The sequence below is a fragment of the Nannospalax galili genome, unplaced genomic scaffold, assembly GCF_000622305.1.
Source record: "Nannospalax galili isolate Female #2095 unplaced genomic scaffold, S.galili_v1.0 scaffold7, whole genome shotgun sequence".
NCBI lineage: Eukaryota > Metazoa > Chordata > Mammalia > Rodentia > Spalacidae > Nannospalax > Nannospalax galili.
The window spans coordinates 10,073,319-10,099,507 of record NW_008359081.1 but is presented as its reverse complement, the minus strand read 5'-3'; the positions used below and the strand labels follow the sequence as shown (position 1 = coordinate 10,099,507).

General features: G+C 34.5%; 1 protein-coding gene across 1 annotated transcript in view; it reads left to right on the top strand.

Annotated features, from left to right (window-relative positions):
* Positions 1-26,189, top strand: part of Dmd (dystrophin) — a 2,373,110-nt gene that overhangs the window by 1,497,813 nt on the left and 849,108 nt on the right. Inside the window, exons 46-47 of the mRNA XM_017795501.2 lie at positions 14,624-14,771; positions 18,808-18,957. Of these exons, the coding sequence (XP_017650990.1) occupies positions 14,624-14,771; positions 18,808-18,957 (298 nt within the window). The remainder of the gene's footprint in view (positions 1-14,623; positions 14,772-18,807; positions 18,958-26,189) is intronic.

Genomic DNA, 26,189 nt, shown 5'->3' with positions numbered 1-26,189 from the left:
AAACTTTAAAAAATCTCATTCATGCACATAACCATCATCTCTGACCAGTCAAGTAATATTTTGTAACTATGTTACATGTACCATCAGTGCCTGGTACCTTATAGAATCTCGAATATTTTTGTTTATTTGTTTTTGTGTTTTCAGATGGGATCTCTCTGTAGTCCCAGCTGGACTGGACGTCCCTTTAGAGAACAGCCTGGCCTCGATTGAACATGCAGATCCACCTGCCTCTGCCTCTGGAGTGTTGGCATTAAGGAGGTGCACCACCATGCCCAGTCCTTGAATATGTATGTTAAAAAATATTAAATTAATTACAGTCTAATATGAATCTGTGTATAAAAATGGTGAAGTGAGCCATGCATATCTTTTGAAAATGCCCTTCTTAGCCTAGCATGTCATACAGACTCACAGGAGATACTTAGACAGTTCAATGATGCTAAATGTTGCCCCTCATGGCATGTGGGCTATATTATTTACCCTCTCTTTTACGCTTGTAAACAGGTTAGTAAATTTCTGGACTCTAGTTGGAATATTTGTTCACCAGTTCTTCACAAATAATAGACTGTTTGAATTTCATATTATATTATTTCATTGCATGATGTCTTCTTTATGCTGGTGCTCTTAATATGCAAGATAGTGTGATTATTCATGCTGGAGACTAAAATATTTCTTTTGTCCAAAAATACTCTCTATTCATTTACTTTGCATAACATTTCAATTCTAAATAGTCAGATCTTCGGCAATAGTTGTCTAACTTTTCGGTTCAGGACACTTTTGTGTTCTTAATAATTGCTCAAGATTTCAGAGTTTTGAACTCTGTAGATCACCTAGATTATCAAGATTGAAGTTCAAACTGAAAAGCATTTGAAATATTTGCTACCAATTCATGTAAAAGGTGCCGGCTGATATAAAAATGTCTTCCTAAAAAAACTGTGTCTTTACAACAGAAAATGGATAAGGAGATATCATTTTAAGTTTTTTCAAATCTCTTTTATGTTTAGCTAAAAACAGGATCGCTGGTTCTTAGGTCTTATATCTGATTATGCATTCAATGTCCTGCATATTTTGCATCGTGCATCCTCTAGAAGCCTCATAAGATAATGAGACACTGAAAGACAAGTGACATCTTAGTATTGTATGGGAATAGTTTTGACCACATTAACACCCTTCAAGAACTGCTGTTTGAGGGAATGCAGCTATTATTTTACCTGCTGTGGCTGTATTTGAATATTAACCTGCATTGCTGAAAAACTTACCTAGGACAGTGTTTAGATTTCAAATAAGTGAAATGTAAATACCCTTTGCCCTTTCTTTTCCATAATGAAAGCGGTGATGAAAAATGTTCTCTCTCTCTCACTCTCTCTCTCTCTCTATATATGTATATATACATATACATACAAGCTAGATAAGATATATATGAAGTGTACATATATACTGTATTTATATTGTACATAGTGTATGGAAAGCGGGTGATTTTTGAGAAACAAAAGATAACATATGACTACTTCAAACAATTCAAAATATACATATAGCAACAACAAAAGCCAGAAAATAAGGACTAAGTGGAATTAAGGACATGAAATTATAAGAGTAGTATAGTTACTTTAGGGTTAGGAATAAATAATATGGAAAGAAATGCAAATGATAAAAAACAAAGATAAGAGGAATTCAAGGGCATGAATTATTTTATTAAGTGTTTTCCATGTTAGGTTGCATATTAAACTTGCATAGCTTCTCATATTTTAAAAACGTCAGTGAATTTGAACAGAATAAATGGTTGCAATCGTATGTACTATAAAATTTTCCTACTAAATATCTAATGTTATGTCTATGGAATAATAATTCTGTAATATGTAAATGACCATTTCATGGAGATATTTCTAATGGCTTGTACATTTTTTTCTGATTGTACACAGAACTGCCTTTAAGAGAGTATACCGAATTTGCTTTTAATTTATGTGCATTTGTATATGTGTATCTGCATGTGTATATGTGCATGTGTATGCAGTGTCAGAGAGGTCAGAGTATCAGATCCCCTGAAGCTGGAGTTATAGTCATTTATGAGATGCCCAATGTGGCACTGGGAATTGAGCTTCCATCGTCTGCAAGAGCAGCGAGTATCCTTAAATGCTGAGCCATTGCTCCAGTCACTATATCAAATTTCTCTTACTTGAATATTCATATCTTCAATTTTTAGTAATGTTTTTCAAAAAGAGGCTTACCACATATTAGATTTTACTGTACTTTGTAGAGTCTGGAAGTAAAAATTGTTTTAATTTTTTGATCGTTCAGTCTCTACTCCTAATATTCCTCTAGGCTGTCATAGCATAAAAGTATTCATAGGCAATATGTACATTAATGGGTGTGGCTGTCTTTCAGCCAAACCTTACTATTAAAAACAAGCAGTGAGAAAGTTTTGGCTTATTAACCTTCATTTGAAACTCCCCTGGTATTGATAACTTTATCTAAACAAATTTAATTGTTTTTCTTAAATTTACTTATACATTTCGTTTGTCATTGAAAATTTCCAAAGTCTAATGTGAATAATATTATTGTTGGATAACTTAAGGTGATATCATTTGTCTATTATTAATAATTGAACAAATATATTCTATGTCCTGAGATTAGAGTATGATTATAATGCACACTATGGATGCCTTTGGAGATGTGATTATATCATGAAAGACTATTTTATCTATATGCTATGCATGGAAAGGTCCATGGAGTCAATGGTATCTACTGTGAAATTGGAACGGGAACTAATAACTGACCAAATCCAGATGCGTGGAACAGTATCAGTGGTAGAGGGAGGAGAATGCATGCTAAGTCTTGACATTGACATATAATGAATTTTAAAGAATAAGTTCTGCAGTGAATTTTAGAATTTGAAGAAAAATATATGACAAGTAAAAGATCAGAATACAATGAGCTTTCTGACCCACATTAAGGAGTTTGGATTCAACCTTATTGGCAATGGGAAGTCATTGAAGATGCAGAGGCATGACCAGAGTCATATTTTAGATCAACTTCTCATCCTCAAGTGTCAAGTGTGGCATTACCATGCCAGGTTACAATTGTACTTGAATAAGCTGCCCGAATCATAACTTTAGTTTTTAAGAGTGGGCCTGAACTGTGAGGGCATCTGTTCTTCCAGACGTCTCCTGGAATTATGCAGTTGTGTGAGGCTTCAGCAATAATTTCATTCAAAACAATTTCTCTAGCTTCAGTTGGGGAACTACAAGCTTCATTTACCCTTATCAACCTTGCCCTTTCATCCCTATGTCTTAAACATCTCAGAAATAAAGTGTCCAACATTCTTATAAATCTTCATTATTTTCAATGAAGATGTCATGCTGCCTTTTAGATAAATTTGGTAAATTAATTCTCAAGCACAGTCACATTCATTCACTATCTGGGGGTGAAGCAGCAAAATTAGGTTCTGAGCAATCGAGGTCAGGTGTCTAGGTCACAAGAGCACACGGTTCAGTGAATATGTTTACTTTAGGTTTTTGGTGGCAAGGTTAATTAAAACTCCTTAGCCCATGAAGTAAGGATGGGGGAATACTTTGGCTGGGGACGTAGAGAGATGTGGACAGAGTCAGGAAACTTGTGTCAGGTAGAATTATAAAGACAGTGTTTTGATATATTGAGAGTGAGAAGAAGCTCAAATTTCTAGTTTAAGAAACTGCAAGCACGAAGATCATAGTGTTTTCAATGTCTTGGGAGAGACAAGTTAACTGGGACTGACATCAATAAAAGTATTTGAGGCTATACATTCTTCTTTACATATCTGACTAGGCAGTTATCGCTTTTTAGCAGGTTTAATGATAAATTATATATTTCTGCTTCTGTTAAATCATTACACTTATAGTTGTGCTTAAGAACAGACTTCAGTCTAAGATCCTCAAAACCTATCATTCTAGAACATCTTATAATTAAAAAATGAATTTAATAGCTATGAATATGCAAGTTCAGCAATTCAGTTGTAAGTCTTAAGATCTGACTTTTTTACTACATATTTCAATGCATTCTGAGCATTTTGTTGACTAGTTCCTTGCCTCAGGTTCTTTGTGATCATTTCTTCTGCTTAGAACATTTTCTTGTAATGGTTGCACGGTGAGCTCCCTCACGTAGGCTGTCTTTATATTCGTAATCTAATTCAAGTTGTTATTTTTCAAAAACACATTTCAGTGGCTGAACACAATAGAAATTTCTCATTAATGCAAATTTTAAAACATTGTTTCTGGTCAACAAAGAGCTTTGCTCCAAGTGATGAATTAGGGGGTTTCAAGGGTACCTTGTGATGTTTGTTTGTTTGTTTTTGTGGCTCTGGCAGGTTAAACATGTGACTTTCAAATGCATTGTGCTTTTCTATATTAGAAAGGAAAAAATGAAGCACTAATATCCATGACTTATATTGTGGTGATGGGTGGGGTCAGATAGGGCTTATATATGTGACATGGAATCCATGAACATCACTTTTTTCATACTCCACTGATAAGAATTCAGTCATGTAGTCATGAAAAAAGACAAGGGAAACTGGAAAATTATAGCTGAAAGTGTAGAAGAGCAAAGATTTTTCAATGAGGTGTAACTAGCTCCCTGGCATGTGCTTTTTACTTCAATATCATGTTCTCAGTGATCTTGTAAAAACTTGTGAGCACTTTCTAACCCCTTTTCCACAATAGTCCCTAAGCTCTGGGAGGGTGTGGCTTAACACAGATCTATCCAGGGACAACACACTCTGCATTCTCTTATTCTCTATATTTTGGCACATTGGTTCCTTCTGTGTTGACCACCCACTGTTACATGAGTAAGCTTTGCTGATGAGAGTTGAAGGATGTATTCTACCCCCGATTCCACTATGTTCCATGAGCCTTAGGTGTTGAGGTTCCATTGTAGATGTGTCACTTAGCACTGAGCATTTCACTGACACTTATTCTCTATGTGTGACCAGTTGTGGAACTCTGATAGTCTCGTTCTGTTGCAGAAAGAAGCTTCTATGATGAGTGGTGACTGGCATACTTGTCTGTAATAAAAGGACAAATTCTGACTGCTGTCCAACATTCCTTCCCACTCTTCTTTACTTCTACATGATTTTTTCTTAAAACATTTACCACTAAGCCACCAACTATATACTGTGTCTTGTTTAATATCTCTCCTCTCCAGCAATGTAATTCAAATTCCACAAAACAGATATTGGTGCCTGTAATGATTGCCATTAACAACAAGCACTACAAACTTTAAGAAATTTTTGTTGTATTATAATAATACATTGCTTCATGTAGCTCTAGTCTCATCTGGAAACACATGTACTCACAGATTTATATTAAGACTGTGTTTCCCCAGAAGACTGTTAAGGCCCACTGGGTTGTCAGTGTACTTACCTGTTCCCTAGTGCAAGTCCGTTCACTAAGTCTAGTCAGCCTATCTAGAGTCCTTTGTTTCAGGAAGATCAGCTCCTCTTCATCTAGCAACAATCAGTTGCCAGCACTCATTCAGATAAGATTAAGGTCTGCTGTTCATTTTCCCAGTACTATGCCAGCCTGCCTGAGTTTGCATGGGACTTGTGTATATGCTGACACCATTGTCATAGAGTCATATGAGCAGGTTCCCAGGAGCTTGTAGGACTCTGTTTCCATGCAGCCCTGCACCACCTCCCTGGCTCTTACAATCTTTCTGCCTCCTCTTCTGCAATGGTCAGTGAACCTTGACAGGGTGAAGTTTAATATAATAGTCCTGTCCAAAGACCAGCATTCAGCAGACTCTTGATCTCTGCACTTTGGCTATTTGTGACCTTTTGTGTTCCTGGCCCTCCACTGCATGAAGGAGTTTTTTTATTGAGAACTGAGAGATTCGTTAGTGTCTTCTTCATTATCCCTGTTCTATATTCCAGGAGCCTTGGGTATAGAGGTTGCATTGTAGATGTGTCACTTAGGCCAGGGCAATTCATAGATAGTGTCCATGTGTGAGCAGTTGTGGTACTTGGTAATAGTCTCTGACTGGTGCAAAATGAGCTTCTCTGATGAGTGGTGACTGGGATATTTGTCTATAAATATAAGGATACATATTTTGTACATAGTAAGAAATCATATTAGTCTAGTGATATGACAGTCTTGGGGTTTTCTCTAAGATCTACTCCACTCCAGCCTTGTGTATTAAGTTATGTTTACATTACCAGACTTGAGTTTCCTCCCATTGAGTGGGCACTTAGTCAAATTAGGTAGCTGTTGATTGTCCCCAAGATAAGATAATTGTGCCATTGATGTGGTTATTTGGTCTTAAAGCTGGTTGCTGGATCATTCATTGATGTTTTCCCTTGGCACCTTCATAGTGCTCTCCAAAGCTATGAGGGCTAGCCTTCACGGGAAGTGGTTGCAGGTCAGTTGCAGCTCTATTGCTCCAAATCCTGCATCCAAAGTATGTTCTGTCTTTGGCAGTAGGGTCTTACCTTCAATTTCTGGGAGATCATCAAGAGCTGTGGCAGTAGCCTGAGTAATTTTGGGAGCCCCTTGGACCACCCTGGGCAACAACTCAAATGAAGGTATCACCTGTCTGGTGCTGTTCCTTGTTATGTAGCATTTAGCTATACACATGGACTCATGAAGGAATAATGTATGTATAATTTGTCAGTAAGCTGTTGGACTAATATGGTTCCTTCTGTTTTTTAAAATTAACTAGACATTATCTCTCTCTCTCTCTCTCTCTCTCTCTCTCTCTCTCTCTCTCTCAATCTTCCACCATGGTTTCCCCACTTAAAGTGCCCCAATTTTCTCCCTTTCTCCCTTGGTAATACAGGTCCCACCTCTCTTGAGCTCTTTCTTTCCCTTTTATCCCCAAGGTTCCTTGTATAATCCTCCCTTCCCCCTCGCATTTAAATAACTCCATTTTAATCCATTTCTCCATTAGTAACAAGTGTTTTCCACTGTTCTTCTCTCTCAGGTTCTTTCTTTTCCTTTACTTCCCTGGTTCCTTTTCATTATCCTGGTTCCTATAGTCATATCTGTATACATACTTATAAGGATTTGGTGCTAGGATCCACATATGAGGGGGAAAATTAACAATTATTTTATTGAGCTCTTGCAATTTCATACAGCAGTTCTTAACACCCCCCTCCACCATCCTTGCCACCTCCATCCCCCCCGAACCACATGTATTCTGACATACATGTTAAGTCCTATGCATCCAGATGTTTGTAACCAAATGTCCTAAAGTGTAAATTTGTCCACTGGAATCCTGTCCATCTAGAGATCATATGTAAGGCATGCTATCTCTCATCTAATAGCAATCATTCTCCAATCGTTCTGAGTCTAATGCTGGGCCACCACCTATTTCGCTCCTCGCCTTTGGGCCCTTGTTTAATTGAGTTGGCATGCATCCTGTACTCGATGTCACCATTGCCAGAAGTTCACATGTGCAAGCTTCCAGTGCCCTGAAAGGCTCTACTGCCCTGTGTTCATGAACCAGCCTTGGCTTTTACAATTTTTGCACACGTTTTTCTGCAATGGTCCTTGAGCTGTGTGTAAATGTGGTTCCATACAGGAGTCCTATCCTACCCTCTGTAGTCTCTTCATCTTTAAAACTTGGCCAGTTGTGGCCTCCTCTGTGCATCTTACTCTGTTATATAAGGATGCTTTACTGGTGAGAGTTGAGGGATGCGTTAGTTTTCTCTCTACCTCTTGTTCTGCTATGTTTCATGAGCCTTAGTTGTAGAGGTTCAACTGTAGATGTGTCACCTAGTACTGGGCATCTCTCAGACGTAAGTTCTCTGTGTCTAACCAGAAGGGCAATTCTGCAGTAGCCTCCATCTTTTGCAAAAAGAAACTTCCTTCATGAGTGGTGTACAGTATGCTTGTCTGAAAATATAATATTTACAGATATTTAGCATATAGTAAGCAATTTCATTTGTCTAAAGATATGAAAGAGATAGGGCTTTCTCAAGGATCTATGTCCTCTCCTGCCATGTGTATTTGACTGTGTTTACAGTGCCACCCATGAGTTCACTGCCATTGAGAAGGCTTTAAGTTTAATTAGATAGCTGTTGATTGCCCTGAGATAACAGTGTCACTGCTGCACCAATAGAGGTAGTTTGCCATTTCGGTTGTCATGGTTTCCAGGCTTTAGGGCTGGCTTGAAACATTAATTGTTTTTCTCCCTTGGCATCATCTAGCATTATGATAGCCAAAATTCAGTTAGAAGTTTGGCTATCATAATGTTTTAGGTCAGTTTTATCATAGAAGTTTTAGGTCAGTTCTGCTCCATTGCTTCATCTTGTATCAGAAGTATATATCCTGGCTTCAGCAGTAGGGTCTTATGTACTAGTTCTAGGAGATAACCAAGAGGTGTGGTAATATCCTGTGTTATTTTGCGAGTCTTCTGGACCACCTTCACAAACCATTCAAAGGGAGGTCTCTTCTGTCTGGCATGGTGTTCCTTGCCAAGCAGCTCCCAGGTGTACATATGCACTAATGTTCAGGGACTGTTTGTGCATTTATCATGGGGTTTCAAGGGTATCACATTTCCCTCTAGTTTTCCTAGCCCCCTCCCAAGATTCATTCATCTCTAGTCTTTTTTCTCCTATCAAACTTAATAAATACAAAATTTAAGGCAAAATCAGAAGCTGTCAATGAAAAGCAAGCTAGTTTAATAAATGGTCACATATGGATTTTGATTCTGACAGTGTCAAATAGAGGTTGTGATTTGGGGAATTTTTTACATACATCAACTTATATTTGGGTACATCAAAAAGTTCTCAAATTACAAAACATTGGCTGTTTTCATCTCAATTGATGATTATTTCAGTGACTTGTGGAAGTCAAGTGATACAGAAGCAAAAAACTAAAACCTGGAAGAAAATAAATTAATTTAGGATTAACTTTTAAAAAATCTTATTTATTTTTATTTTATGTGTAAGTGTAACAAGTGTTTAGGTAGGTGCACCCACGTTGTTCAATTCCCACGGAGGTCAGAAGATCACATCAGATCCCTTGAAACTAGAGTTACAGGTGGATGTAAGCTGCCGTGTGGGTGTAGGGAATCAAACCTGGGTCTTCTGCAAGAGCAACCAGTGCTCTTAACTCCTGAACCATCTCTCCAGCCCCAGGAATTAGCTTTAATACTTATGACATTACAATGTAGAGTAGGACAAGAGTTATAAAGGTTTAGAATGAATACTGTTAAAACCACCCAATGACCAGTTAGTTTTGACACAGAATAAGAAAATGCTTCACATAACAAAATTCGATGTGTGGCTTAGAATAAAATTCTTAATAGAACGTTATACACAGCTTCCGCAATACTATACCACAGGCCACATAGGATGACAGTTACACTTTTTGGAAAACTGAGCTTGATGACTAAAAAACTATATCTAGCAGGATGAAAATTCCAATATTGAAAATACATGCAAAGATTTTGAAGTAAGAATAGGAAATGTGATTATATTCTAAGATAATAAATCTAACTAATATAATAAATTTAGTCAAAGTGACTAATAATTATTAATATATATGATTCTCTATATTTTAAGTCTGTGTCTTAATATTGATTAAAAAATCTGCAGAGGAACTCCTTTGGTGGAAAATGGAATAGTTTATCACATGTCTATATACGGTATAAACATCTGAGATTTACATTCTTTATTGAGAGTATTAGGTAAGTAAGATGAAGGGTGTATTGATTGTTAGAAGAGACTCAAGTTTGAAAACATCTAGTATTTTGCCTTCGATCCTGGGCAAATACAATTTTACACACAGAGAGACAAACACATATGCATGCCCGTGTTCTACACTAGAAATCCTGTCATGGAGATTTTGCTGTTTCCTTCTCTTACCATAAGAGCAGCCCACAAAAAGTTTCATTAAGGATTAATATTAAACACATTGAATTTATATTGAATTTCATGGATAACTCTTCCTTTCTGCTTATGCAAATATCTCCCCACCATAATATGTACTTCCTTCAACTGCGTTACCAACATTTACGTAAGTGGTAAGGGAGCCATATTTCAATTAGCAGTCATTCTGTAAGAATAAAAATGAGCTAGATGCATTGAAATGCCTCTAGAAGTAAAATATTTAGCACTTAATTGCAGATGGATAATGTTAAAAATCCCATTCATTATTATCACTACCACTTGCCTGAATAAATCCTACCATAAGCATTAAACAAGTAGGTAAACAAAGAAATAACACTTCGTCTGACAAATGCCAAAATAAAACACATTTAAAATGTTCTGTCAAGAGACAAGCCTGGAAATGCTAACCATGTTCCCTTGATTTTTTGCATTCATCTGAATACATAAATTCAAACTACAGCATTTAAAACTTTAAATTGAGGATTTTGAAATTTTAGAAAACACATGCGCTTGGAAAAGCAGATTATAACAAGGTCCCAGTAGAATTTTTGTACCATATTGTTTTATATTTTGAAGTGTGAAAAACAAATCAGACAAAAAATGACTACCAAATGTTTTCATATTTTAAAAGATGCTGTAATTTTTAAAAATTAAATCAGCAGAAAGTTTTCTTTGGTATGTAAAGAGATTTTCACAAAGAGCTTCACCAAAGCTTTTAGTACTTGACAGATGATTTCTTCTATCTGGAGGATCTTAAGAGTCTTCTAAATCAGAATAAAGTCTAGTAAATCACCTATAAGTTGCTGCTTTTCAAACTAAATCTGAAGGTTAATTATAAAATGCATTTAATTATTCATAGTGCATATATCAGCTTGAATGCTCTCAATGTCCAAACAGATTATAAGCATAGAAAATTTAGCAGAATTATTTTGGAAATATAGTAATTCTTCACAAATTAGTATGATAATTTACTAAGATCTCACTGAAACCTTTCAGTGAGATTTACTTTATAATTTGACCAAGTTGGCAGAGGAGGTTAACCTACCAAAGATTAAACATATTTTAAATATGCAATGATTTTTTACTGCAGAAATCCACAGTAAATCAACAACCAAATCTTAGCAATATGAAAATTGATAAAATAAAATTCACAAATCAATAAAAGACTTATTTTACAGGGGAAACTATCAATTTCTAAGAATACTTCATGATAAGATAGTTAACTCTATATAAATTTAGGGTGGATTAAACATTTAGGTTTTAGTGAAAATAAGAATACATAATAAAAATTGCCATGTAAATATTTATAGCATACAAAGAATTTTAAAAACAACTACCAATGAATGAAACATCAAAGAAATTATTTAATGTTTTTAAAATATTAATCAAGCGACAACAAAAAAATAAAAAGTGTAAAATGCAAAAGGGAACCTGAAATGAGTTCTCTATAAATATGTTCACACAGTGTGAAAACATTTGTTTAAACAAATAAGTAAACACAGAAAAATGAACAAAAGACACATCATATAATTGATAGTAGGAACTTAAAAAAGAATGTTTACACTTATGTTATTCCACACTTTTTTATTTTTGAGAATTTCACATGAGTACTGCAGTTGCATTATTTCCATCACTCACAGTCTCCTTCCCACTCTTCCCTGCCCCCCACTCCCTCTCAACTTCTTATCCTCTTGATGATTGTTACATGTAATATATATATATTACATATATGTATAATAAAATGAATCCATTTATTGGGGCGCTTGTGCACCTGTGTTTAGGACTATGCACTTTTGATTAACTTCTTGGGGAGCTAATCCCTGGAGAAAACTGATTCTCCCTTCCTCAGCATCCATTGACTGCCAGCAGCGCTTCATCTTGAGGTGGGGTCCGGTGACATTCCCCTGTCCATCTTGGCAGGGCATATGCTTTTATCATCCAGATATGTGGAGATTTCGTTGGTGTAGCTTCCCTTCATTAAGAGAACCTTCAAAGTATCCATGACAGTTTTTCCAACTAAGTATATAAAGAATAGTCAATAATGATGAGTGTGGAGAGGCTAACATTTTCTAAACATTGGTGGGGGGTTATAGGAGTCTTTTAAAACAGCACTGCAATGATATCTAGTAAGGAATATCATAATCCATAAAATTCTTATTTTTTTCAGACCTGAGGACTGAACCCAGGGTCTTGCACTTGCTAGACACGCACTCTACCACTGAGCTAAATTCATAACTACTAAATTCTTATTATTACCCTCTGCATTCTAAGGAATTGATCAGAATCTTAAGCCAAAATGCATGCATTAATACATTTATTGTAAATTCAAATGGGCCTCAAACTAAATTTCTATTAACAAAAGAATGGTGAGACATGAAATCCCACTTACAGCTTAGTGCTCAGAACCTTAAAAATATTTCTCAGAGTAATTTATGACCTAAAGAAAAAGAAGTTTTGTGTGTTTCTTGAGATTAAACCTAAGGCCCTATGCATGCTAGGCAAGTGCTCTAAAACTCAATCAAACCCCAGCCTTTTCACAGTGGATTATTAATATTTAACAAAGAAAACAATGTATGTAGGGTTTGGTTCCAATTAAATGTATAAACTTTGTTTATAATGAATAAGTACATTTTTTCTTAGTTGAGTGTTTTTCAGAGGAATAACATGAAATTAAACAATTTGAAAGTTATTTGAATCTTTTCGAGTTTTTGTTTCTGTACTTGGTGCTTATCATCTATGCCCAGATTCTGAAGGCAAACAATGCTATCCCACATTCTAGAACAAACTGCTGGCAACTAAGATCATTCATTTCCCTATAAGGTTTATAAGGAGGCACTAGTAACAGTAATTCTACTACAAGCATTTTCCAATGTCCTCCATGTCCCAAAGGGAAAATAATACAGGAGAGTCATGATAGAAACTGGAGAATGGTTTAGTAATATTTAAACCAATTGTTAAACTTTTATTGTTATGCTTACACAAGAGAGACATATGACATGTATGATATAAGATACAAGTTAGAAAAATCAAGTTTTTGTGATTTTTAAACCCTCTACCTGGTATTATATTAATTGGCATTATTTCCTGCTGTGCACATTCACCATTTCATTGGTAATCAGAATATTGTTACTGAACATCTTCTAACTGAAGGTGTCTTTAAATGAAATACAGTGCTGAACACATTGAGAAATAAATTAGATTAAGGCCTTAACATATATGATTGAATGCACGGAATCCTGCAGAAGAGACATGTAGGCATGTGGAAGAGTGTTGGGATCTAAATTTTATTAAGACCTACTATATTAATTGCACAAAACTCAATAAAATACACATTTAAAAGAAAAAAAAGGAAGGAAAATAGACAATAATGTGATTGAGAGATAAGAAGAGAGGTATTCAACAGATTTGAATTTTTCCTGTAAAACAACAGCAAAAAATAGAGAACACTTAAAGAAATAGCATTTTTCTGTCTTCTCATGGAATGGGAAATTATTAAGGGACGATATATAACATATCTCTTTGTAGCAGTAGATTTCCTAGAAGACAGTAAAGTTTCATTAAATATTTATTAATTTGAAACAAAATATAAATTCTTAGCCAAACATTCAAAGTATGGAAACAACCGAAATTGTCACCAAAAGCCATATATTACACTAAGGATAATCTATATCGAGAAGAATGAATAAACACAATAAACATAAATTCTGCTATAAATAACTGAGCGAAAAAGGCAGGACACAATAGTGGAAATGCCATACTATCACATTTTCATAATGGTTGTAATAGACAAAATAATTTGACAGGTTACATTTGAAGGTTCTGATATTGAGAGGGAAACAAGGTATTTCTTATAAGAATATATCCTTATTTAATTTTAAATTTTCATTGAGTAATATAATTATGTATATACTCTTCTGCATGTATATTATACTTCAATTAAAGATTTATATGGAAGCTCCCAAAAGACAAAAAAGAGATCATTTTAAATACTAATGATTTTGTTTAACCGTAAGTCTTCCAATCCAATTGTAACAATGAATTTCTAATTAAATAGCATAGAATATATTCATTAGTATAATTAAAAGCATTCACAAGTATAACTTGTTTTATAAATAAATTTTTCTTGTCTTTTCTCAAAAATGATTGTGTGATAATTTGGAAACATTTTCTTATGGAATTATTTAGTGTTTTTATTTTATACCTTTTTATTTCTGTCCTTGCATATTCCATAGATTTTATTTAATCAAGCATTGCCAAATGTGCAAATTCACATTATATATTTCTGCTCTTGCAGTAGTTTCCCAGAAGAGGCAAATTTGCCTAACTCCAGATAAGAGAAAATATTAGGCCTCAAGATATTTTTGGTTGTCAAAACTGGGAATGGAGAAGGATTGCTACTGTCATCTAGTGCATACGGGCACAAACGCTAAATTTTTTTGCAGTACTTAGGACAGCCCCTCACAACAGGAAATTATCTGACCTTAAACATCACTGGTGTCAAAGGTCAAGAAATCTTGCTCTACTTTAAAACATACTACTGTTGGAATTTCAAATACAGTTTTCTTGACCAATTTTGATATCTTTTTCAAATTTTGAAACATTGAAACTGCCTTTTTCAATGCAGATGAATTTCCTTAATATAAACCATAGACTGGCTATCTTTGTTATTGTGCTCTTTAAAAATTATTTCCATGTTTTTTCTTTCAGTTTGTTTTCTAAGACCTGAGAAATATGTCATTTACAAAGATTTTATTGTTCTTTTTCTAGGCTAGAAGAACAAAAGAATATCTTGTCAGAATTTCAAAGAGATTTAAATGAATTTGTTTTATGGTTGGAAGAAGCAGATAAAATTACTGTCATTCCACTTGAACTGGGAAATGAACAGCATTTAAAAGAAAAGTCTGAACAAATCAAGGTAATTTTGTTTTGTAAAATCCCCTATGCCTATTTGTATAAAGAACATTTAAAACTTTTTAAAGGTATTTAATGGTTGTTTTCCTGTTGATAAGGTTATGTATAATTTTACTAAAATATTTTTCTCACAACCTTAATTTTTCATAATCAAATGACTCTCAATCATTGTACATATGTATGATTGGGTGGGTGGATAGATACATGCATGTTCAGAAGTATAGTTTCTTTTCTTAATTTTTAAATTTATTTATTTTTATTTTATGTATATGAGTGTTGTGTCTGCATGCACAAGGTGCATCACTGTCTTTCAGTGCCTGAGGACAACAGAAGAGGGTGTCAGATCCTCTGGAAGTGGAGTTACAGAAGGTTGTTAGCCAGGGTGTGTGTGCTGGGATTCAAACCTGTGTCTTCTACAAAAGCAACCTTTGTTCTTAACCACTGAGTCATCTTTCCAGCCCCTACATTTTCTTTATACATGCAGAATGTATGGGAATACTTTCTGAGCTAATTTAAAATTAGTTTTAGACTTATTTGAGGATTTTGAAATTTCAAATAACTTTGAAATATGAAGAGCACAATGTGAAATTCACAAAGGTGAATTTTGAAAAAGTTTTTATAAAGAAGAATATCATTTTTAGTGAAGGATTTGTCATATCAATAAATGCTACTTAGACTCTAAAGATTTTGGATTATACTGAAGTACTGTTTTGATTTGGCTTGTTTTGTGTGGCGATCCGTGATGTCCTGACATGCTTTGCTCATACAAGTGGGCTCATTTTTATCACTTTAGTTTTACATGAACAATTCTTTTGTAACTCTGTCATTTTAATTTGTAAAGGAAAGGTGAAAGATGAAAAGAAATTAGTATTTAAAAATCATTACTTGAAAAATATGAGAATGGAGAAATGACTCAGTGATTAGAAGCATTGACTGATCTTGCAGGGAACCTGGGCTGGATTCCCACCACCCACATGGGGCTAACAACCATCCACCTCTTCAGTTCCAGGGGAATTCAACACCCTCTTCTGATTTTCGTGGGTATTGCACAACACAGGTGTACTTACACACACACACACACACACATACACACACACACACACACACACACAGAGGAAACACTCATACACATAAAATAAAAGTAATAAATTTTTAAAAAAATAAAAAAATCTGAGATTGAAGCAAAGGGATCTCAAGTTTGAGCTTAGGCAGGCTGGCCATATGAAAACCCTGCCTCAGAAAACTAAAAGAGGGACTGGAGAGATGACTTAGCAGTTAAGAGCATTTGCTGCTCCCAAAGAGAACCTGGGCTCCATTCCCTGATCCCACATCAAGGCTAACCATCCATAGCTCCAGTTCCAGAGTATCTGACTCCCTCTTCTGACCTCTGTGAGCATTGCACGACATGGCTACACTTACCAATATGTGGGTAATACACTGACACAAGTAAAATAAATTAATAAATAATGTATTCTTAAAATATGAAATGCATTTACACTGCCTATTTTGTTTAGTCATCATATGAAAATTTATGAATAGTTGCTATTATCATTGCACAGGGTGGCAAATCAAATGGAAATGGAATTGCTTATTTGTCAATAATTCACTTGGTTTACAGATACAAATTAGAGTCCAAATCAACCATCTACTTCTGTGAGACAAAAAACAATCATAATTATATCCTATCATGGAATGGAGTACAAAAAAAAATCAATTGCATAATTCACTATCAAATGTTGAAGCTTTACTGCATGTCAGATATTGCATAATATATTTGACATTCAAAAACTGTTGAATAGAATCAGTATAAATATTAAAATTAAAATTAAAAAAGAAAGGGCCATAATAATGTATTAAGAATAGAATCAGTATGAATAAATATTAAAATTAAAATTAAAAAAGAAAGGGCCATAATAATGTATTAAGAATAGAATCAGTATGAATAAATATTAAAATTAAAATTAAAAAAGAAAGGGCCATAATAATGTATTAAGAATAGAATCAGTATGAATAAATATTAAAATTAAAATTAAAAAAGAAAGGGCCATAATAATGTATTAAGAATAGAATCAGTATGAATAAATATTAAAATTAAAATTAAAAAAGAAAGGGCCATAATAATGTATTAAGAATAGAATCAGTATGAATAAATATTAAAATTAAAATTAAAAAAGAAAGGGCCATAATAATGTATTAAGGATAGAATCAGTATGAATAAATATTAAAATTAAAATAAAAAAGAAAGGGGCATAAAAATGGAGCACATGTAGTCAGGGCGTAGTGTGGCAGGGTTGAAATTGGGGACGTGATCTGAGTGAATTCAGAATACTTTGTATGAAGTTCTGGAATGAATGAAAAAAATGAAAACTTTTGAACCATTTACAAACTCATATACTCTGGGAAAACAAGCTCAGTCTAGTCTTGGATATCCAACTTCTGTTAACGTATTGCGTATCACATGTAGAATTTTAAATGATATTTGATTTTATAAATATATTTAGCAGCATTCACTTATAAATAAATGTATAGTGATTTTCTATTCTCCTTAAATAATCTAGATAGTGTTGTGTATCTGAACTTTCAATGATGATGAATATGATCTTCATTATCCATTTCTGGAATCACTAGTTATATGTGCCTTTTTCAATTTTTTTGAATATTTGCAAATTTCATACAATATATTTTGATGATATTTATTACCCCCATTAATTCTCCCTGCCCAATTTCCCATACTCTGTTATATATAAGCATATGTATATATGCCTATATATACACATATATATATGGCTATGATCAAACTTGTGTCTCCAAAGGCCCTTCAGTGTAGGTCCATCCCCTGCAGACTGGCTAACCATCACACCCACTAAAAAAAAAATCTCCCTCTCCAATTGGTCAATGTGCAGAGAATAAAAGACTACAGAGTAATTTTCTCTCGATAGAACACCACTATCAAACCTCTTCCATCCAAGGCTCAGGGATCATTACAAGGGAAGGAGCAGAAAGATGGTAAGAGCCAGAGGTGGTAGATGACCATAGGAATACAGTTCTCCAGACAGCTGGGATGTTACTCAAATTAACTCACAACAATGGTGACATTGGCACAAGACCCGTGTAAGCTTAAGTCAGACAAAATTCCAGCCATAGACTTACAAAGTGGGTATGAAATCCCAACCCAGCTGAGGAAATATATGTGCCTTTTGAAGGGGTGCTGGCATGAGCAACTGTGGAGCTCTTACACTTACTGAATTTTAGTAACTACTCTATAGCTTGTTGCAGTTCCAAATGAAACAGTTATGAACACCATGGTAGTTTTGTAGATCTTGGGAAAAGAGCAGAAGCAATATGATGATGAATGGCAAAAAAAAACCCCAAAAAACAGAGATACGGGAGAGTCAAGTTAAAATTCCAGGATGAAATTTCTCAACATTTGCATTACTACTCTGTTGCTTATTAGCCATGTGTCCTTGGTGCTTGTATTTAACTTTTCTGTCTCAGTTATCTTTGATGCAAAGTGTACATAATTACCCTATATAATCATATATATGGTTTTATACATATATATATAATATGTATAAAACCATATGTGGAGGTGAACTGAAGTAACACGTGTGAAGTCTCAGGACAATGCCCGGCATCTTGTGTCCTGGGAGTATATCTCCTTACTCATTGACATGCTATGGTATGTTAAGATATGCTAAAATACCTAGGAGTACGATAGTTATTCAAACTCTTTCTGATAAGCATACAAATTTGGAATAATTGTTTCTTGTATTGTTTTAGAACACAAAATATCATTCTAATATTTTCCTTTGAAAAAATCTCCAAGGGATAAAATAATCTAGTCATTTATAGAAACGATTATCTGCTTTGCTACAGATGTTTCAGTCTATCAGTTCTCTAGCAGCATTTGGTATTTCAGGGAGCAGTGGACCTTCGGTCAACTTGCTTCTCTTTGATAGACTAATCAATAGAGGTGAAGTGAAGGTATTTGAAAGAGCACTGTAATTCATTTTAAATGTTGTTGCATTTGTCTGTTTCAGTTACTGGCAGAAGAGCTGCCCCTGCGTCAGGGAATTCTAAAACAATTAAATGAAACAGGAGGAACAGTACTTGTAAGTGCTCCCATAAGCCCTGAAGAGAAAGATAAACTTGAAAATAAGCTCAAACAGACAAATCTCCAGTGGATAAAGGTTAGACATTAACCATCTACTCTGTCACATGTGTTAAGTGCTCTATTGGAAGAAAAGTTGTGTGGATTATTGTTTTATTGCTTTGCTTTAGAATTTCACCATTTGATTTCACTTTACATTTTGATTTCATTGTATAATTTGGTATGGATGGAAAGAAATATAAATGGCGATGTTGGGTATTTTCCCATTAATAATTTATACAAAGTATGTACTGATACTTTTTGCATAAGTAATTGCATAGGCTCAAACACTGTAAAATTTAAGGTGACGTGGCCTAGCTCAACAAGTATCTTGAAACAAAATGACTCATTTGCACCTAGAATATAAATCAAATACATGTTTAACAGGTGCTAATATTCTTTAAAAATGTTGTCAATTTCCACTTACTTTACCTGCGAGTCTTTGTTTTCCTACCTAGGATACATTCTAACTATAATATTAAAATGTTTAGAAATTTAATACCAACTCTTTAGAAATAAATGGTACATAAGAATTTATAATGAAGGGCTGGAGAGATGGCTCAGTGCTTAAGAACACTTCTAGCTCTTGCAGAACACTTGGGTTCGGTTCCCAGCACCCACATGGCAGCTAATAACCTTCTTCAGCTCCGGTTCCAAGGGATCTGACACCATCCGATCTCTATGAACATTGCACTTATAAACATTTAGGCAGGCACTCATGCTCATAAAATAAATAAAATATAAATATTTATAAAAAAGCAACTTATTTTGGTCTAGCAGCATTTATTCAAAGAAAATGATTCGCTATGACCATGACACCTTTGTCGTGTGAATAGGAACATATTAATCTTCTCCCATTTAGGATGTTCTTCAACCAGTATGTAGTGGTTAAATTTATCCCTTTAAAAGGTACCCCTTGTTAGGCATGGTAGCATATGCCTTTAATACGAACACTTGGGAGTGAGGAACAGCTTGATCTCTGTGAGATCAAGGCCAGCCTGCTCTACACAAGGAGTTTCAGGGCAGCTGGAGCTAAAGGCAAACTGTGTCTCAAAAATTAAATAAATAAATAAATAAACAAATAAATAAATAAATAAGAAATTACAGTGTATAAAGCTCAATGGTTTTGCTTTATTACTTTATGTTTTAAAATTTTGATAAACCATACATATCATGAGATTTGACATTAACCATTTTTATTATATAATTCATTGGCATTGATTGCAATCATCCTCCTCATTGTGCTGGATAGCTTTAGTGTCAACTTGACACACCTGGGTTGAGGGAGCCTCAATTGGGGAATTTCCTTCATTGGACTGGACTGTGTGTCTGTGGGGCATCTTCTTGATTGGTGAGTGATGTGGGAGGGCCCAACCCACTGTGGGTGGTGCCATCCCTGGGCAGGTGAGCCTTTGTTGGATAAGAAAGCAGGCTGAGCAGGGACCAGGGGAACAAGCCAGTAAGCAGTGTTCCTCCATGGCCTGTGTTCCAGCTCCTGCCTTTAGGTTCCTTCCCTGAGTTTCTACCTTGGCTCCCTGATGAACTGTGACCTGGGAGATGTAAGATAAATAAACCCTTTCCCGCCAAGTTGGTAGTGGTCAGAGTGTTTTGTCACAGCAATGAAGAAACAAAGTAGGGCAATCATCATCTTCAACTATTTCCATAAGTTTCTGTAACTTCAAATAAAAACTCTGTAAGCCATCAAATGGTAGGTCCCATTAGCCTCTGGTAACATCTATGTCTACTATCTCTATGAATATTGTTATTTCAGATATTTCATCTAAGTGGAGTCATGCGTTATTTATACTGTTGTGCCTGGGTTAGTTTATTTAGCATATTTAAGGTTCATTTATGTTTTGACAATTTATTGTTTTATGAATGAAAAACATTTAATTGTATGTACATACACATTCAAGTCATTAAAAATTGGAATCTAATGATAAAACCCCAATAAATTCCTATTCAAATTTGTCTCGATTATATTTATTCTATTAATTAAATTTAGGGATGCCTTGACAGGCTTAATATGCCCGTGAAGGTACTGTTAGGACTTTATAGAACATTTATTATTTTTACAATACTGACTTATATAATCTGTGGCTATACTGTAGCTCTACATTTATTTGTGTTTCTTTGAATGAAGTCTGGTGATATTTTCCAGTTTTTCTTCCAGAGACCTTGTGTATAATTTATTAGATTTAATCCAAGATATTTGATATCTCTATCTGATGATAGAGTTCAATTTAAATGTGTTTTCTCTTTGTTAGTAGTCTAGGAATAGATAATTAATTTTGTATATTACATACACATCAATTGTCTTGCTAAATTTACTTACTAATACCAATACCCGTAGTAGAATTTGTTTATGTCATCAAATAAAGGCAATTTCCCTCTTTCAGCTTTTATAATTTTCCTCTTTAATATTTTTTTATTTTATGTGTATGAATGTAACGCCTGCATGTATGTAGTGCACCCCTATTGTGCAATGCCTTCAGAGGTCAGAAGAGGGCGATGGATCCCCTAGAACTGGGACGATGCATGGTTGTCAATCATCAAATGGGAGCTGGGATCCGAACCTGGTCTTCTGCAAGAGCAGCCAGCACTCTTAACCACTAAGTCATTTCTCCAGCCCCAATTCTTATCATTTTAAGTGTTGTGTGTGTGGTTTGTTTTAAGTTTTTGTTATTGCTTTGTTTGCCTTTGCCAGACAAGGACCTCCAAAACAAGGCTAAAAAACGCTGTGATAATGTGCATAGGAAGGTTGGTTTTCTCCCTTGTCTCAAGTGAAAAATTTTGTGTATATTCTCCTTAAATATGGTTTCTAGTATAGGATATGTTTGTCTTCTTAAGAACAAAAGGAGTTTCTCTTTATTCCATGTTCACAAATTCTGTATTTTAGAAAAGTATTAATCATGGTAAAGTACTTTTACTTTGTACTTGTATTATATACTTTTTCCTTTTGCTTGATTTTTTGCTTCATTGATTTTTTTAAATATGAAACCACTTTTTGATTTCTTACATCAACATTTTTGCTCATGATTTATTGTAGTTTTTATAGACAGCTGGTTTCAACTTTCTAAGTTTTTGTTGGGGTTATTTTTTACACATCTTTGTTCACGACAGGGAATGGTAACGTAGCTTTTTCTCCTAGTATCTTTCTCCAGTGCTGGTAGAAATGCTAATATACATTTATGAACAGGTTGGGAAGTTCTTCTTTTTCTTTGTTCAGGAAGTAACTGTTAAACTTTGGTATTATTTCTCTCTGAGATATTTCAAAAAGTTTGATTGCTCAGTGCATCTAGAAATTGAATTTTTGTGGTAAGATTTTAATAATGGATTCAGTTCTTTGAATAATTATGAGTAGGGTTTTTTGTCTTCTTCTTCAAGGAGTTTAACAGTTCTTTTTAGTTTTCCATTTTGGACAGTAGACAGTCTTCACACATATAAGTGACCATTTGTATATTTATAATTAATAAATGAGACAACCATCTGGCTAAATTTTCTTCATCTCAGTGATTTGATGTGTTGTACCCTGTCATCAGGTAGATCACTGACGTTCTGGCAGAAAGTCAAAGTTTATAATACAGAGAGCTTTGTAGGAGGTACTCATGCCAATTACTACTAAGTTCAACTTATGTAGTAATGTGACATTTTTCTTTGTTTATATTGATTTGTATTTATTTTGTTTATAAAAGTGCTAAAGGAAGACAACTCTTTATGGGATATTATTAAATGAAGCTGGTGAAAGTTTTCCACATAAAACTTCCTGCTAAAATTTGCTCTTTGTGTCTTTTGTGGAAACCTTCCCTAGGTTTTTCCAGTGCTTCTTCTCCCTATACCAAACTAACTCTGCTTCTATCTTACTTCATATATCCCCACAAGTGATTTCTTTAAATATGTTTTCTTCCTCCAAGGAGGATTTCAGAGCTTTCATCCACTTTTGATAACCATTCTTTTATTTTATTGAGTATATTTAATGCATGTTAACTTTATTCCATCCAAAATACAGAGGAAACTGCAATCATTAGAATTGGAAACAAGTATTTTCCAAGAAGATATTGCAGAAGTGCAATTTTCATGTAACACAATATGGCTTCTTTGAAAATGGTACAATTACCTGTAAAAGCATGCTTGTTATTCATCAGCTCCTAACTAAATTGAGAGGTAGGAGGATATACTGAGACAGAACTCTGTTAATTTAAAAGAAAATAATTGAAACTTCCTTTTGAATTTTGCCAAGTTATTTATTGTATTCTAAATTTGACAATGCTTAAGTTCTTCTAACAAAGCATTTCAACAACTGAATAAATAAATAGGAACTGAAAGAAGCACCAATGTTATAGCATTATAATCATAATGTGTACCTAGGTTTTTATAATTTAAGCAAGTAGATATTAAAAGAAAGCATACACTTTCAGATATCAACATCCCCCCCAGGTTTTGTGAACAATCAGAGTAAAATATTTTCAGAAGAATGATTGCTTAATGAAAATGGAAATGTTATTCCTTTAACAATGTCAAAATATCCACATAGAGACATAGATACTTGCAAATAAAATGTGGTGTGCTGATAATTAAAATTTTTTGCTACCTATTTTACAAATAAAATCATTTCCCATAGAGAGAAAGGTGGAGTGATATTCCAAAGTCTTATATAATATCCCATTACATCTATATATCACAGAAAGAAACACAAAAAAATATAATTACAGGAAATGTGAGCTAAAAATAGCAGCTTCGTCAATTGTGACATATAAGATTTTATATCTTCTGCCACAGAATAAAAAACACAATTTTTAGATTAGGAAGTGAAAACTAAGTAAATGATACCATTTGGTGTAGACATACACTGCTACAAAATCAGTAATATCTGTGCCTATAGCAGAATTCACATTTTAATGCCATGCCTTTTCAGAAATTACAAATTTTATAGACAAATCGTTCATTTTTTAAAGTAATGAAGTATGGATAATGACTCACTGACAGACACTTTCCCTCCTTACTAAATTTCAAGTTTTGAGTCACTAGAGAAGAAATAGGAAATCGTCTCCTCTGTTGTTTATCGCCATTCAAAGGCTATAATAATATGCTTAGAACTTGAAGATCATGTTTGTAGATTGACAAATATGCCCATTTCCTAATGCATAATATCGCCAAAAATGTTCATATGGAAAGTGAGAAGTACCTTTCCCCACAAATAATATCACAATATGTCTGATTCTGCATGTGAGGGCAGTTTATCAACTGCTTACAACACGTTTATATTTCAAAACTGAATAAGGAAACCAGTGATGGGAGGCAATGCAGATGGCTCTTCATTTCTATAGGAATATTTCCTGATACGCCCATCACAAGTTGAAAATAGAACCTGAAAGTGAATTTAATATACCAAGCTACTGAATAGCATACCTTACTCTAACATAGAAAAAATGCTGAGAACCTTTGAATTAGCCTATATTAGCTGAAATCATCTAACACAAAACCTATTTTACAATACATTGTTGAATATATCATTTGATTTTGAGAATTATTCTGCAAGTGAAAAACTAAATGGTTGTGAGAAACATTTTTACACCACTATAATTGAAAAAAAACATAAGTTGAACCACTTGTTGAATCATAAATTGGCTATTGCTGTAATGAGTCAACCAAACAATGAGTTCATTGCAAGCATGTTAGGCTTTCTCTTTAAAGTAGAAACTGAAACTTTTTTTAAGCCAACTATAGCCCATTATCTTAAATTATAGACACCTTAATTAAGCAATATGATGTGGTATACTCATTTATATTTAATAATCATGTTTACCTTTATTCTTTGACAAAGTTATCCTTAATATCTACCAACTGGGGATACTATTAAGGCTAGCCTTCTTGATTTCGCTCACTGTCTCTTTTCATGGTTTTCATATGTATGTCTGATCCCATTGTTTTGAATATGTATGAGCTCCCATAGTTTAGTTTCTTCTCTGAATATATGGCTATGAATGAATCACTATAATTACCTTCTTCTTTGTTTTGCCTACTGTTATTTGAAGCATGCTCTTCTACTTTCTTTCTCTCTTTTCTTTTTACTATTTTCTCACATTCCTCTTGTTTCATGTGTCCTCTTATTCTTCATTTCTCTTTTGGCAAGTTATGTGCAAGTATTTTTAAATTATCCATTATTTTTCTTCCTCATTTTAAAAGTAGCTCTTTTGAGCATTGCATACAGTTTTTATCATATTCACATCCCTCCCAATTTCTCCCAGATCTAGCCCCAGTTCCCTAGTCACTCAACTTTGTGTCATTTAAAAAAAAAATGTTAGTCCAATTTCTGTTGCTCTCGTGTGTGTGGTCATTCACTGCAGCACAGTCCACCAACCAGAGGCCATGCTCTTAAGGAAAACTGATTTTCCCTCTCTCAACAGCTACCAATTGTCAAAAACACCTCTTCTAGGCATGGGATGTCATGTCCACCTCCCCTCTCCATGCTGGAATTTTTGTCTGATTTGACCTTGTACAGGTCTTGTGCATGCTAGAATAGCTGCTGTGGATTCATAAGTCACCTTCCCTGTTGTACCTGGAAAACAGGTTCCTTGTAGTCAAACACTGCACCTGGTTCTTACAGTCCTTCTGGATACGTTTTCACAGTGATCCCTGTGTATTTGGAGAAGAGGTTGTGATATAGATTTCCCATTTACGGCTGAGCATTCCTCATTTCTTTTTGTCAACCCTATGATCAGTAATGGTTCTCTGTGTTATTCTCCATCTACAGCAAAAATAATCTTTGATGAGGGTTGAGAGATGCCCACTAATCTATGGCTAAAAAAAATGAGTCATTAGGAGTCAGTTTAATACTGTATCCATTTAGCAGAATGATAGGAATAGTTTCTCCCCTAGGGTCCATCACTTGTCTAGACACAGGTTCTCGGCCTTGAAAATGGTGCTAAATATAGGTTTCATCTTGAAGAGCAGGCCTTAAATTCATTTGAACCTGGTTGGTTGCTCACATGACATTTATGTCACTATTGCATCAGTGGGCATGTCTTGCCATGCCGCTAATTATTGTAGCTCACAGTGTTCAAAGTTTAGTAACACTGATGATTATTTTTCTTCTCTGGTAACATGTGTAACACCTTCCAATACTGGGAAATCTAGCTAGTACAGAAGAAGGTTCCAGGTCAGTACCAGCTTGATTTTTCTATGTTCTAGCATTTAATTATGTGGTGTCTTGAGCAATATGGTGTTGCTATCAACTTCTGAAGGATAACCAACTGAGAGCAATAGTAATAG